The sequence below is a fragment of the Pogoniulus pusillus genome, chromosome 40, assembly GCF_015220805.1.
Source record: "Pogoniulus pusillus isolate bPogPus1 chromosome 40, bPogPus1.pri, whole genome shotgun sequence".
Classification (NCBI taxonomy): domain Eukaryota; kingdom Metazoa; phylum Chordata; class Aves; order Piciformes; family Lybiidae; genus Pogoniulus; species Pogoniulus pusillus.
The window spans coordinates 301,872-316,292 of NC_087303.1; the positions used below are offsets into that span (position 1 = coordinate 301,872).

The window sequence follows — 14,421 nt, forward strand, 5'->3', positions numbered from 1 at the left end:
GTAGATTGGAGATAATGATCAGGAACTGGAGCACCTCTGAGCTGAGGACAGGCTGAGGGAGCTGGGGGTGTTTAGCCTGGAGGAGAGAAGGCTCCAGGGAGACCTTAGAGCAGCCTTTCAGTACCTGAAGGGGCTACAAGAAGTCTGCAGGGACAGGATGAGGGCAATGATTTGAAATGAGAGAAGAGCAGATTTAGATTGGATGTTAGGAACAAGTTCTGCACCATGAGGGTGCTGAAACACTGCAGCAGGTTGCCCAGGGAGGTGGTTGAGGCCTCATTCCTGGAGATGTTCAATGTCAGCCTTTACAAGGCTCTCAGCAGCCTGATCTAGTGGAGGATGTCCCTGCTGACTGCAGGGGGGTTGGACCGGATGACCTTTGGAGGTCCCTTCCAACCCAAAGCAGTCTATAACTCTGTAATCACTCCTTGGAATTCATATAGCTCATAGTTGGCTTATAGCATCATAGGAGGCTCAGGTGTTACCAGAGCTGCAAATCTTCCCTCACAGAAACATCAAATCCTTTCAAGGGACAGAACAGCAGCTGAAATTGTCTGCTGGGGCTAAACCACCTGGGTGTTGGGTGAAAACATACTTAGTCTGCTAAATGTAATGGCAGCTTGTGAGGGAAGTCATGGAAATAGTTTCTTTTGAAGCAAGAGGAAATAAATTTACTTCAGGAGAATCCACAAAAAGAATCACAGAATGGCTCAGGTTGGAAGGGACTTCAGAGATCATCTGCTCCTACCTCCCCACCACAGGCAGGGCCTCTCAACTACACTGAGGTGCTCAAGACCTCATCCAACCTGGAGTCATCCACAACCTTGCTGGGCAGCCTGTTCCAGAGTCTCATCACCCTCACAATGAAGAACAACTTCTTCAGCTCCAGTCTAACTCTGCTCTGCCTCAGCTTCAAACTGTTCCCCCTTGTCCTGTCTCTAGACACCCTCATAAAAAGTCCCTCTGCAGCCTCCCTGTAGGATCCCACAAGGGCCTGGCAGAGCTTTCTGCAATTTCTGTTATGAGCCTGAATTCCATGAAACATGGATACTCATAAATACCTCTGATGCAGACTGGAGCAATGCTAGAAAACACATACTAATAAACAACTCAATCCTCTTCGTCCAAAGGAGAAATTCCAACAGCTTTGGGGTTCTGGTGAGCAGCTGCATGCTGTGTTCTGCAGCAGTAAATCTCCCACTGAAAAGCTTGGCACTGTTCTTCCTGTAGGTCACATGGATTTCTTTTGTTGGTGGTGGTCCTCTGCCCTGTGTGCTTTTAATACTGCAAATTGGTCCTGTACCCCCTGAAGTTATCAAGAGTTTTTTCTTTCCCTGCTGTTGTACTTGAGCCAACTTGGAGCCCTGGGGACTGAGCAGGCTTCTGACCAGAAGATGGAGACAAAGCACTGGAAATGCTGAGCAGCACCTAAGCAGTGCCAAAAAAAAGCTGGCCCCCAAAGGCCCAGCCAAGACACCAGAGCTGGCCCCCAAAAGCCCAGCCAAATAAACCCAACTGAAAAGGGCAAGAACCAACAATTGAATCTGTCTGGTAAATGTAAACCAAAGAACACAACCTCAGGCTGTCAGCAGTTCCCTTTCATGGGATCAGAGAAGCGTTTGGGTCTCAGACACTTCCAGGGATGAAGCATCCACAGCTTCTCTGGGCAGCCTGTTTCGGTGCCTTGCTGTAAAGCTCTTCTGCTTGCTGTCCAACCAAATCTCTGCTCCACTTTCAAGCCATTGCCCCTTGTCCTGTCGCTACAAGCCATTACTCAGTCCCTCCCCAGCTCTCCTGTAGCCCCCTTTAGGTACTGGAAGGCCACTGGAATGTAGGAGAACCTTCCACTGGACCATGTTGCTCAAGGTCCTGTGTAACCTGAGCTTGACCAGCTATGGGGGGGAGGCAAATCAAGTGGTCACAATGCATTGGGTAACTGTTGGGAGCATTCCAACCAGCTGGTGTGTTTTGAAGGAGTTGGGATGGTTAAATTGCTCCTTTGGCAGCTTTGGAACCCTCCAGATCAATCCTTACTGAAGCAATTGTTGGAGATTTCAGATGCTTAGCAGAAGGTCTTGGAGCAAAACTGGAAGTGAGTAGATTCAGATTGGATGTCAGGAAGAAGTTCTTCACCATGAGGGTGCTGAGACGCTGGAACAGGTTGCCCAGGAAGGTAGTGGAAGCCTCATCCCTGAAAGTCTTTAAGGTCAGGCTGGATGTGGCTGTGAGCAACCTGATATAGTGCGAGGTGTCCCTGCCCATGGCAGGGAGGTTGCAGCTGGGATGATCTTTGAGGTCCTTTCCAGCCCTGACAACTGTGTGATCCTATGAAATCCTGGGGGCTCTGGAACTCTGGACAAGGCTGCTCTGTCTGCTGGTCTTGAACAGAGCACCAGTCTGGAGACATCCTCCAGCTTGCTTAGCACAGGTTCCTTCCTGTCCTGACAGCTGTATGGTTCTAGGGTGGCTCAGCAGTGTTCGTTGTGTGCTTTGTGTGAGTTCCCGAAGGAATTCATTTAGGCTTCATCAAGCCAGCAGGGCTCAGAGTGTTGGGAGGAGCAGTCCAGGTGGCTTTAGAGCGTTCAGAAGGAGACCCCGAGCAGGTTGCTGGAGTTGGTGTGGAGTGGAACCTCGGTGGTGTTTGACTGCTTTGTGCTTCTTTTCCTCTCAAGCGGGCACGGACGAGTCCCAGGAGAGCAGCATGACGGATGCAGACGACACGCAGCTCCACGCGGTGGAGAGCGACGAGTTCTAGCTCCTGCCGAGCGCTCCGGCGAGTGCCTGGTGCTGCCGTGGTCTCCCTTCCCTCACACCACTGAGCCAGCACTGTCACTGTGCTCCACTGCCACCACCGACCCGTGCACTGCTCAGACTTGAGCTGGACACCACAGTTAATGGCAGTGCACAACATTCAGCTGCTACCCAGTCTGACCATTTGGCTCTTACACATCAATGAGGAGGAAATGCTTTTCTTTTTTTCATTGGTTTACCTTTTTTGGACTCTCCTTTTGCTGGGAAAAAAAAAGAGGAAAAAAATATCATGGAAGAAGGACTTGTGGTCAGGAAGCCAGTAGGTGTGGGGATAGTCCTAACGAAGCAGTGTCTTGTTCTTTTTCTTCTCCAGAAGCGTGTCTTAGTTTGGCTCTTTCCTTGGTAAGCAGAGTGCTGAACCTCATTTCCAACCTCTCCAAGGACAGTGTTGACAAATGCAGGCTCTTCAAAAGACTCTTTTTTTTTTGCATATTGTAGTGTAACTTAAATGCCAGGGAATGTAAACGACCTTAAAAGCTGCAGTGTCTCCAGTGAGCAAACCCCCTGCAGGTGCTCGCCCGGGCTGCAGGCTGGCAGGAGCGAAAAGCGAGGCAGGAGAAACAAAAAATCACCTTGCAGAATCAAAGCTTTTCATGAAGTGCTTTTGTGTCCTAACCAAGAATTAATTTATTCACCTAGTATCTGGAAGGTCAGTGTTTACTTTGTACTTCAGAGAAACAACTCAGCACCACCTTGCTTCCTTTTTGGGTTTGTTTTGGTTTTGTTGTGTTTTTTTTTCTTCACATCCCCCTTTTGACTTGTTCTTCCCTCCCTATCCCCAAAGAGTAAAACTTAATAAAGGGCAAAAATCAAGAGAGAAACATAGATCCAATTGTCACGTGCAAGCATCCAACTCCCTAAGCCAGGGTGACTGCATGTTTTGAAGCAGACAGACCGGGAAGACCATGGAAGCCTTAATGCAATCAGAACCTTAGCCAAGCGTGGGAGCATTTTTAAACCTCTTTCATCAAGCGTGGTCCAAGCAGGCTGCGAAAACATGCAATTATCTCTCCTCTCTCTTTAAGTTGTTCTTTAAGATCCTCATTCTAGGAACACTTTCCTCTTCTCCAAGAGGCTGCTTCTTTGAGAAGAGACTTCTCCACCCACCTTCTCGAGTCCAAAATGCTCTTTCTCTGTGGCATTCTGCAGCAGCAGTCAGTGCCCTTACGCGGCGATGATAACGTGTATGATATCAGCAGTTTTAAAGAGCAATTGATGCATCCTAATAAATTGGGAATGAGATGAATTTCATAGCAACATCCTCGTTGTGATCAGTCTTAATGTTTCAGACTTGCTTTCTCTTACGTTGTTTTGTTTTTTTACTATGTTGGGGGTGCAGGGGTCTTTTAGTTGCTTTTAGAACTTAAAGGGGAGGTTTAATTCTCTCCTGGTTTTACACCAGGCACATCTCTATCAATGGTTCTTCTCTGGGCAGGAGTCAAACAAACATCTTTACTGTTTGATAAATAACCTTCAACTGCTGAGCAAAACAAAACACAACTGATTTGTTGGTTTGTTGACATAGGAGGATAAGCAGTGAAAAATAGGATTAAACTCCTCTAAGAATGTGAAAAGGAATTTCTGAACTCTGGGGAGTCCAGGAGCTTGGTGCCTCTGCCACATCCTCTGCCCAGCTTGTGCCTGGGAGGCTGCTGGATTGACTGGAGAATCATGGTGTGCCTCAGATGTCCTGAGCATTCTGCGTCTCACTGCCTTCTGTGCTGATGGATTCCTCGGGATGGTTCCCTTTTCTGGTGAGTCCTGCCCAAGGATGCCGTAGGGCCCAGAATTCCCGAGGGGCAGAGCTCACTTTGGGTGCTCTGGAGTTCCCCAGGTCTGTCCTGTCCTGGTTCTGGTTTTCCCACTCAGCCGCAGCCTGTGTGCAGCTTCCCAGCTGATACCTCACCTTTCCAGCACCTCAGCAGAAGGCCTGGAGGCAGCACTTGTGTGAGTGCCGCCCAGGAAAGTGTTTGTTGTCTTCCTGCTGCTTCTCAAGCTAAGAAGCAAAAAGCAGGAGTCAGCAGGTGCTGGTCTTCCTTTTCCATACCAAATGTTCAACTGGGGACCAGAGCTCTTAGGAAATTCCCAGCCTGTTTTTTTTTCTTCTGGAATTGTGAACAACTGCAGTCATATTTTCCACGTTTGGGAAGAGCTCTTGGTTCAGCTGCTGTGTTGCAAGAATCTTTGTGCTGCCTGCAAGCTTTGACGCAGCCTTTACCTGTCCACCATACCTTAAAGTGATTTCCCCCCTGCCCCCCGTTATTTAGTTCCAAACAATCTCCCGGGGACATTTAGAGCAGGCTGCTCTACTCCCTTCGAAATCAGCAGGCACAGCATTTAATCAGGGAGATGTTGCTGTCTGGGGAAAGGGGCAGGGAGGGGAGGGGGAGAGTGCTCAGGCAGGTTAGAGCCCGAAAAGAATTAGGGAGCTGTCGTTTTCTTAGGACAACTGGGCAAGGGTGAAGTGTGGGTGTGCTGTGTTCTGTGCATTGAAACTCTCTCATCTGTCTTCTTTTCCCTTTTTTTTCTTCCCTTTTGAGGGGGCTTTTCCTGGCTTCACAGATTGCATAGCCTTAGAAAGAAGGGGAAAAAAGTCTTTCCTGTTAATATATTTGTGAGTCATTAAAGGATGTGGAAAATGCAAACAAACTACTTCTAAAAGCAGGAGTAGCCCCAGGTCGTTTGGGTCAGCGCTGGGACAGGAGCTGGGTGAGCACGGCAGAGCTGGGGAGAGGTTTAGGGATACCCTCTCAGGGCTGTTCTCTAGCGAGAGGCCAGTGCCACCTGTGGCAGGCTATGAGTGGATCTTCCTGGGCTGGGATTTAGGGTGAGGGGTCCGTGCAGAGCTTTCCAAACGTCTCTGCTGATTTTCAGCCTGCAGCTTGCCAGGAGAGGCAATGAGGTCCCAGGTACAGAGCAAGCATTTATTGTTCTGCCTTTGTGTAGCAGCTCATGTTGTGGCTGCAGCCGTGTTGGACTCAGCAGAGAAATGGCTACAGGCTTTGCTATGTTCTCCTTCCTGGAGAACAGGGCTTGTGAGGAGCAGCTGAGCGACCTGTAGTTGTTCAGCCTGTAGAAAAGGAGACTGAGGGGAGACCTCGTTGCACTCTACACCTCCCTGAAAGGAGGCTGGAGCCAGGTAGATGTTGGTTTCTTTCCCAAGGAACAAGTGACAGGTTGAGAGGAAATGGCTGCAAGGTGCAGCAGGGCAGGTTTAGGTTGTGTATTAGAGGAAACCTCTTGACTGAAAGAGTTCTCAGACACTGGAACAGGCTGTCCAGGGAGGTGTTTCAAAGAGGCAGAGATGCGGTGCAGAGGGACATGTTTTAGCCCTGACCTTGGTAGAGTTAGAGAATGGTTGGACTCAATGATCCAGCGGAACGTGTCCCTGCCCGTGGCAGGGGATTTGGAACTAGGCGATCCTTCAGCTCCCTTCCAATCCTGACGATTCTGTGATCTTCAAAGTCTTTTACAAACAAAAACATTCTATGATTGTATACCTTCAGACCTGCAGGAGCAGCTGGTCAGGAAGACACAGCCTCATGGCTGCGCAGGAGCTCCTCTTGCTGCAGGTGGAAGCTTTGGGTGCTCGCTTTTGTCCGCGCTGTTACTGTAATCGATCAGTTTTTGAGCCGAGGGTCATCGAACTTAACCCTTTCCTACACCAGGTCTCCACCCCGTTTTTTTTTCTCCCGTTTCTTTTGTTTGGACCATTGTTAACAGTCCAGGGTTAAAAGCATTCCACACTTGAACCCTCCGCACGGCAGCTCACTTCCCGCACGGCAGCCGGCGCTGAGGTGCTCTTCCTGTGCCTCCCTTGCCGGTTCTCGGCTGGTTTCGGGTTTACGCTTCCTAGCGGCGAAGCGAAGCTTTGTTACCGGTGGGCTGAGCTTTGGTTGTCTTCAGAGACAGGCAAAGCATTCTCGCAATAGGACTTGCGAGCTGGGAGAACTCATGCAGCTGAATCACAGCGCCGGGGAGTGGTAGTGCCGCGGAAGTTCCAGCTCAGGAAGGTTTTGGAGGTCTCTGAGCGCCTAAAGCTTCTAACTTCTGCTTCAGGCTTTTTATTGTTGTTCATCGGGAACTTTGATGCAGCATCATCTCCCTGTTTCTGTCTGTCGAGGTTAGTGGCTTTCTCCTGGTCCAGAGGCAGGCGCGGGCTCAAGTGGAGCAGAACAGGGTTTGTAAGCCAAGAAGCCCCTCTTGGTCCTGGTCCTAGGGGGAGCAGGATTGAGAACTGTGTAACATAGAGAATGAGACTCTCTGCTGCTTTGTCCTCTCTGCTCTTTACTCTGCAGAGTTCCTGATTTCTCATTTTGGGTCCAGCTGCTGTATAAACCTTGGGGGATGTTCCTTGCTTTGAGATCACACAGCGGTGGGCAGCCAGGGAGGGAGGGACAGGAGTGGAACAGTCCTTTCCCTGGGGTCACAGGTCCAGACCCAGGCAGCAAAGGCTTCTTCAGTCTCGGTGTCCTTGCATCTAGCCAGGCAGAGTCATCAAGCAACGCCTTGGAGCAGAAACACCGGACCCAGAGCAGCCCTTGGAGGTGGAAATGAGACAGGTGAAGGAGCCGAGGAACTGCTGCAGCAGCGGTGTGAAGCTGGTGAGAAATGGGGGGGTGGGCATGACAGGGTGACAGGGGGGCTGTGCTGGGTGGCTGTCCCCTCCCCACAGCCAGGATTGGGCCAGTTTAGGGTTTTTCTGGGTTTCTCAGTGCTCCAGCAGGAGAGATGCTCAGCAGGACCACCCTCTCTGCTTCCTCAGTCTTGTGGCACAGCAACCATAGGCACTGCTGGCTCCTGCATCCCCCAATGCCCACACCTTTTGTCCGTGGCTCTGGCTGGGTTTCTGGTCCATCCGTCAGGGTCTGGAGGTTCTGCACCCCTCCTCGTGTGATGCTCCAACTCATTCTCACCTGAAACCTGTTCTTCTGGACAGAATTATTTTATTCAGCCTTAAGTGATGGAAATGATTTCAGATATCCTAACGGTGTCAATAAGAGAAGCATCAGAAATACCATCTGGATCAGGGGGAAAAAAAGCCAAAACAAACACTTCAAAACTAATTTCAATCAAAAATACCCCAGAAAGTCACATCCAGAAAGGAGCCACAAGTTCCTCTCTGACAAGATTTACATTCAGATGTTTTATCAGCTAAAGATCTCCTGTTCCAAAATCCAGGGCTTTATATCCACCTGTGTGTGGAACAAGAGGAATTCTTTGCTGCTGAGACATTTGGGAGCAAGCTCAAGAAGACAAGAGGATTTGTTTGCTACTTTCTGCCTCTTTTAGTTTCTGGTGTGCCTCAATTGATGTAGAAAAGGCACTTTCTGGAGCATGCCTCAGCCCCGTTGTGCTGGGCCAGTGGCACATCTGCTGCACCCACTTTGGAGCACTTTGTTGCAGTAAATAGTCCACTGCCAGGAGGTCCTCCTGTGTCATCCCTGCACCAGAAATGGTGGTGAAAAATTCACTCTGGTCCTGAAAGTGAAAATACCTGCTGGAGAGGAGGAGAGGGCCTGTGCCCACAGTGTGTGCCTGGTCCTCCTGTGACCTGCCTGCTTATGCTGGGTGAGTTACCAAAGCTCAGCTAATCCCACATGAAGCCTCCATCAGCATTGTCCATGGGATGGACCTGCCTGGACTTCAGGGAGCTGTAGGGGCAAGAAACCAGAGCTGGAAGCTCACACAGATCAGCTTGCCCAAGGAGCCAGGCATGGGACTCCCTCCTTTGGTCCGCCCAGCAGAACTCGGCACAGAACAGCCCAGGAATGCCTGGGGGGCCAAGGCACTGAGGACCAGGATGCCTTCTGTGGTACTGGTGTATTTGGAGCACCTCAGACGTCGGCTGCAGAGCTTCGCTGTCCTAAAAGGAAACAGAAGGACCACCAGTGAAAAGTGAAGGAGCTTGCCCTGCCCCTGGCCAGCAGGATGTGGAGCTGTGCCTCTTGTTTGGGTCAAGCCCAGCCCCTGACAGAGGTAAAAGCTAGAAGTGGAAGGAGCTGAAGGAAGAGCCTCGCTGCTCTGTCTCTCCCTGTGAGCAGGTGGAAGGAGAAACCAGCGGAAAGGCTTTCCTCACCCGCGAGAAGGTGATGCTGAAGGTGTCCCCGGGTGCAGCAGTATGCGGCTCGCAGGGGGCCCGAGGGAGCCACTACTGTCCTTGGGGCCAGCCCAGGGCTGTGCAGGGCCTGGGTGAGCCTGCGCTCAGCAGTGGTGGCTCTAAGGGCCTGGAGGGAGCTGCTGCTGGGCTCCGTTGGTCACCTGCCCCCTGGGGACAGCCCAGCGGACACGGGGGTGGCAGCAGTGCAGGCCCTGCCGCCTGGTGTCACCCATGGGCCAGGGGCCTATGTCCACTGGGGGACAGGACCCTGCTCTTACCCATGGACCGAGAGCCTCTGTCCCCTGTGGGCCACAAGCCTCGTGTGACTTGTGCGATGGGGCCCTGTGGGACGTGGGCCCTGTGGGTCCTGTGTCACTGTGAGATGTGGGCCCTGTGGGCCGTGGGTCCTGTGTCACTGTGAGATGTGGGCCCTGTGGGCCGTGGGTCCTGTGTCACTGTGGGCCCTGTGTCCCCTGTGGGACGTGGGCCCTGTGTCAGCTGTGGGACGTGGGCCTGGTGTCATCTGTGACGCACGGTACAGGACCCCTTGTCACCCGTGGGACGGGGGCTGGCTGTCAGCCCCTGGCAGCTGAGTCTTGGTACCTGGGGACATGAGCCCTGTATGCCCCGTGGTTTACGGGTGGCCTGTGGCCCACGGGGCACTCAGTGTCCCCCGTGGCTCACTCTTCGGCGCCATCTGCGGGGCGGCCGCGCGCCGTGGCCCACCGGACTCCCTCCCCACCCCCGGGGCCAGACCACCGCCGCTCCCGCGGCCCGGCCGGACTCGCGGCTGCCCCGGGAGGCGGCCCAAGGCCCGGGGGCCTCCCGGCCCGGACGTCGGTGGGGGATGACCGCACGGGGACGGGGCGCGGAAGCGCCGTGAGAGGGGTCCCGGGGGCGCTGGGAGGGTGCGGGGGGCGCCGGGCAGGGGGCAGATCCCGGCTCCGCATCAATCACCGCCCGCCCCGCCCCTCCTTGCTGACTGACGCGCCGGCCACCAATGGGACGGGCCCATGACCCGCGTGTAGCCAATGGGGGCGGGGGAGGGCGGAAGGTCCCCACTTCAAGGCTGGGTGAGCGGCGCAGGTAGGTGCGGGGCGCGGCGCTGCCGGTGCGGGGCGGTGCGGGGCGGAGGGGGGGCCTGGGATGGGCCGGCACCGAGCGGACCCCGGCGCCCCCCCCTCCACCACCCCGTGCCAGGCCAAGTGGCGCGGCCCACCCGACCCGTCCCGCTTTCCCGCTGCCGTCCCGCAACTTGGCTGCGGGAGCCGGGCCGCGGCGGCGCTGGGGAAGCGGGGAGGGCGGGCGGCGGCGGCCGTGGCTCCTCCCGTAGCCGCTCGGTGAGTTGGGGGCCGGGACTCTCTGCGGGCCGGCCGCAGGGCCCGGGGCTCCGGGGAGAGCTCCGCCTCACCGCGCTACCCGGGGGGCCGAGCCGGGCCGGCTTCGTGCGGAGCGGGGACCCCCTCTTCCCGCCCCGGGCCTCCATTTTAGCCTGGGGAAGCGAGGCCGGGCCCGGGGGGGCTTCTAGAAGGATCTAGGGGTGGCGATCCGCTCCCCCCCCCACCCCGGCCTGTGGGTGCTCCTGGGCCCCGTCTGCACCGGCCGGCCCGGGGCGGGATGGAGGTTACAGGGGCTGTGGGAGATCCGGGGTCGCATAGGCTGTGCCCCCCCCCCGCCGTCTGCTGACAGCCCTTGCTTTCTCCAGGTCCTGCATTTTCCCACTGCCTCAAACCAACAAAAACTTGCAGACCTACCAGGCTTCGACAGAGGTTGGAAGGATCCAGAGGCTGGAAGGATACGGAGGCCATCCCCACGCCAGCTGACCCCCTGCACCGCAGGTGGCGAGCATGGGCCTGGCCAAGATGCCCACCCAGGTATGGTGTAATCCCTTGTCCTGTCTGGCAAGGTCTGGCCTTGAGACTTGGAACCACCGTGCCGGCTGGGTTGGACGGGCCAAGTGACATTTGCAGGTGGTGTTTCAGTTTCCGAAGGTGTGGAGTGAGCCTGGAGCCCTGCACGTAGTGCACCGGTGAATGTGTAACTTCAAAATGGAGGTCTGGGACCACGGCAGAAAATGTGGACGTGTCCCACGGTGTGCAGGGTGTTTCTCTCCTCAGCACAGTTCCAGTGCCCCTACGTAGCAAAGGGATGCATAGCCTCTTCGTGGGAGTGTGTGTATGTATTTCTTGGCCTTAACTGTGCTCGTGTGCCATGGCATCGAGACATCAAGGTAGAGCTTGCTCAGAAAAGGAAGGTGTGTTTTTTTTTTCTCCCTCGTTGTATGCATCCTTAACCCCCAGGTGTGTATCAGTTGGGTCATTTTCACTTGCTGATATAATCTGGCTTAAATACGTACTTAGAGTATCAGAAGAGTTTTGTGTGTAGCTGTCAGAGTGGTCTTGGCTTTGTCCTGTGAAAACCAAAGCTCTAAACCTGGGTTTTCATGTTCCTATTTTCATGCCTCTGGCTCTGGAGTAGAGGGGGACCAGGATTTGCTGATCCTTGATTTGAAAAGTCACCTCTTAACTCGCTAGTGTTACCACAGGTCTAGGACTGTGTCCTGCATGGTTAGGTGCAGTATTCAAACACCAAAAGGGAAGCACTGAAGGGAAGAATTTTTCCCTCTTTTCATAAGCCTTCAAGCCAAAGCAGCCTGACTTTAGGCCAATTACGGAGGCTGAATTTAGACAAATTCTCTTCCAATGGGAAACCCAAAAATCTTGACTCAATCCTTTCACGCTGACCTTAGCCAAATCTGCTCTGGTTGGTATCTGATCTCCAGTTGGCTGACACCAGAGTAAAGGCTCTTACTCTTTGCACATGTAACAACTGTAAGCTGTTATGGGGACTTTAAAAAAGGAATGAAAATGCCCTGTTTGGGAGGTTATCCTAGAACTTGGGAGCTTGTGCTGAAACTGGAAGGAAGTCAGCAAAGAGCTGCTCTGGAAATTGGTCCTTATTTCCCAGGTGCCACATGCTGATGTATTGGCTAAATGGGGACTTAGTGGCTTTGTGGAGTTTGATACCTCTCTAGGTCCCTGTGTCACCCCAGGGTGTTGCCAGCCCTGTGATGTCAGCACATGCCAACTAACAGGGGGCTGCGGCAGCTCACAGTGGTGTTGCTCTGTGACAAAATGTTCTGGTTTGTTGGCCTTGTGCTTCAGTCTGGCAAACATGGAGGAGTGAAGGGGTAAGACTTTAAGAGCACTTAGGCCATTGTGAAATGGAGAAATGGTGTCATCTCCGTGCCGATGGCTGGCAAAGCTGCAGGCAGGGCCTGGCTGGCTTCTGGAGTGCTGCCTGGCTTCTGGAGAGAGAGGACTCCAGCTTTGGCTTTGGAAGGACCAGAAGGCACCCGCAGGCTGGGAATGGGCACATGGGAGGACAACGTCAGGGCCTTGCTGCTCCCCGAGAGCCGGCAGGAGCTGTGCCTGCGGCAGCAGGTCGAACCTAGGGCTGCTGGAGGGTGCACCAGGAGGGTGTGCAGGCTGTCGTGCTGGGCCATCGCGTCCGCTGGCCGCTTGTGCTTGGAGGCGTTTGCTTCTCGTGGTGAGGATCTGGTCGGACCTCGCTTTTTCGAGTGCATGGTGTGTCATCTGCTCCAGCTGCTTAAAGCGCTGATTAGCACCTGTTTGAGGCCTTTTGTGTCTGTATCCCTGATTTGTGCTCTAACTCTGGCACTTAGTATTGGTGCCACAGTTTTCATCAGAGAAGAGAGCAACTCCTTTGTAGCCTTTGAGTTTTATAAAGCGCTTTCCCTGGAGATTCTCAGAGGGGAGGGAGCAGAAGAGCAGGAAGCTCTGCCCGGTGTTTCATATCTAACAGGCACAGACCTGCAGACTGTGCTTCTCTGGCGCTCTGCATGCTGTGGCGGTGGTCACACAGGTGGGGGACTTGCTGCCTTCTTCCTCTTGTTAGCATTTCCCTGTGGTCATCTGGACTCTGAGGTTCACGTGCTAGGCTTGCCATAGGAAGTGTCATTGATAAGGAGAGTGTGGAGGGACTTGGCTTCTTCCACCCACATACAACCTCTGATGTCTGCCTGTGTTGCTGAGGGTTTGGGTGCGGGTGGATTTGGCTAGGACTGAGGGATTTGTGTGAAGCCTCAAAACTGTGGTCTCAGAAACTTGGAGATTTTGTTATCCCTGGAACAGGAGCTCTCAGAGCACAGCTCTGAGCTCAGAATGGTCCATAACTCTCGAGTGCGCCCAAGAGAGTGAATATTCCATAAGCAGGGTGTCAGGCTGTGATTCGGCCTGGGCAAGCTGCTGCTCCAGTTCAGAATTCAACAGATTGATAAGCAATTAGGAATAGAACTATATGTTTTTTTACCTAAGTCTGAAAATCCAAACAGTGATAGAACTGTTCTAAGTGCCCTACAGCAGAAATAGAAACTAATTCTCTTGGTGGTGGATCTCAGGAAAGCTATGTGGGAAAAAAAGGACAAATAATGAACTATTAAAAGTGATGTTAATGTTGCTTGTGGCAGAGGGAGAGCTTTTGTGTCTCAGTGTTAGTGGTGACTGGAGGCTGGACTTAAGTGGTCTTGGGTGTGCTGTTGTCTCATGATGAGGAGTGTGAGGGGCAGGATTTAGTGCAAGTAGAGTCTACAATGATGTTCTGTAGGCCTTTAGCCATGGCTTGTGGATAAAGGAAACTGCATCAAGACTTTTCCAACTGGGCTTTTGGAGGAAGGATTGAGTTGTGCAGCAGATATGAGTCCAGCCTCCCTCTCAGCCCAGTACTGCTGCTGCCACGCTCATGCCTCTTAGCAGTTGCTGAGTTCCTAACTAGTGATTTTAACTTTTATTTGCATGAAAACTCCTTGATCTCTTTGTCCATCACACGGTGGAGCTGACCCTTGCCCCTAGCAGAGGGTGCACAAGTGGGGAATGTCTCTGCTGCAACTGTACAAAGCACATAAGGTGGATTTCAGCGTTGAGGTTTGAAGGGCTTGCCTCTTACTACTCAGTGAGCCTCTCCCACATGCTTTTAGAAGACAGGGACTTGTAAGTGCAGGAGCCCATTTCCTTTTCCTTTCCTTTTCTATTTCCCTTCCCTTTTCCTGTCTGGTGCCCTAATGGCTGTAACCTGAAATGGAAGCAATGCAGCTTTCAAAACTGCACCATCACTTATTTATTTGTATTTTATTTTACTGTTCACATCATTGTTTGGGCTCATGTTGTGTGCTCTGCACAAAACACACCGATTGCCATGTACAAGTCTTGCCTTAATTACTGCCACCACGGTGTTTCTTTAGCAGACACCCAAACTGATGGGATCTGAGGCTTACTCTTGCACTTCCCTGCCTGTATATTGGGTGGGTTGAAACCAACACAGTAATACTATTGGCAGTTGATGGGGACATGCACGATAAGAGGTTACAACTGAATGCGGGTTTGGATGCTTCACCCTCTGCATGTTGATAAAACCTGGCTGTCAGTCCCCAGCTGGACTAACAGCGGAGGAGTTCAGGATGTTGTCTTGTGAGTACTCAGCCTGCCATTCTC

General features: G+C 52.9%; 2 protein-coding genes across 7 annotated transcripts in view; both read left to right on the top strand.

Moving 5' to 3' along the window:
- CDC27 (cell division cycle 27) overlaps positions 1-4,070 on the top strand; it is a 42,492-nt gene extending 38,422 nt beyond the window's left edge. For 4 of the 5 annotated variants that reach the window (XM_064174721.1, XM_064174722.1, XM_064174724.1 and 1 more), the window contains exon 19: positions 2,673-4,070. In XM_064174721.1, the coding sequence (XP_064030791.1) occupies positions 2,673-2,755 (83 nt within the window). In that variant the 3' untranslated portion in view covers positions 2,756-4,070. The other variant, XM_064174723.1, reaches the window with a different exon arrangement.
- Positions 4,071-10,049: 5,979 nt separating this feature from the next.
- KANSL1 (KAT8 regulatory NSL complex subunit 1) overlaps positions 10,050-14,421 on the top strand; it is a 111,866-nt gene continuing 107,494 nt past the window's right edge. The window contains exons 1-2 of one of the 2 annotated variants that reach the window (XM_064174650.1): positions 10,050-10,251; positions 10,617-10,785. The gene's annotated coding sequence lies outside the window, so the exon portion shown is untranslated. The remainder of the gene's footprint in view (positions 10,252-10,616; positions 10,786-14,421) is intronic. The other variant, XM_064174652.1, reaches the window with a different exon arrangement.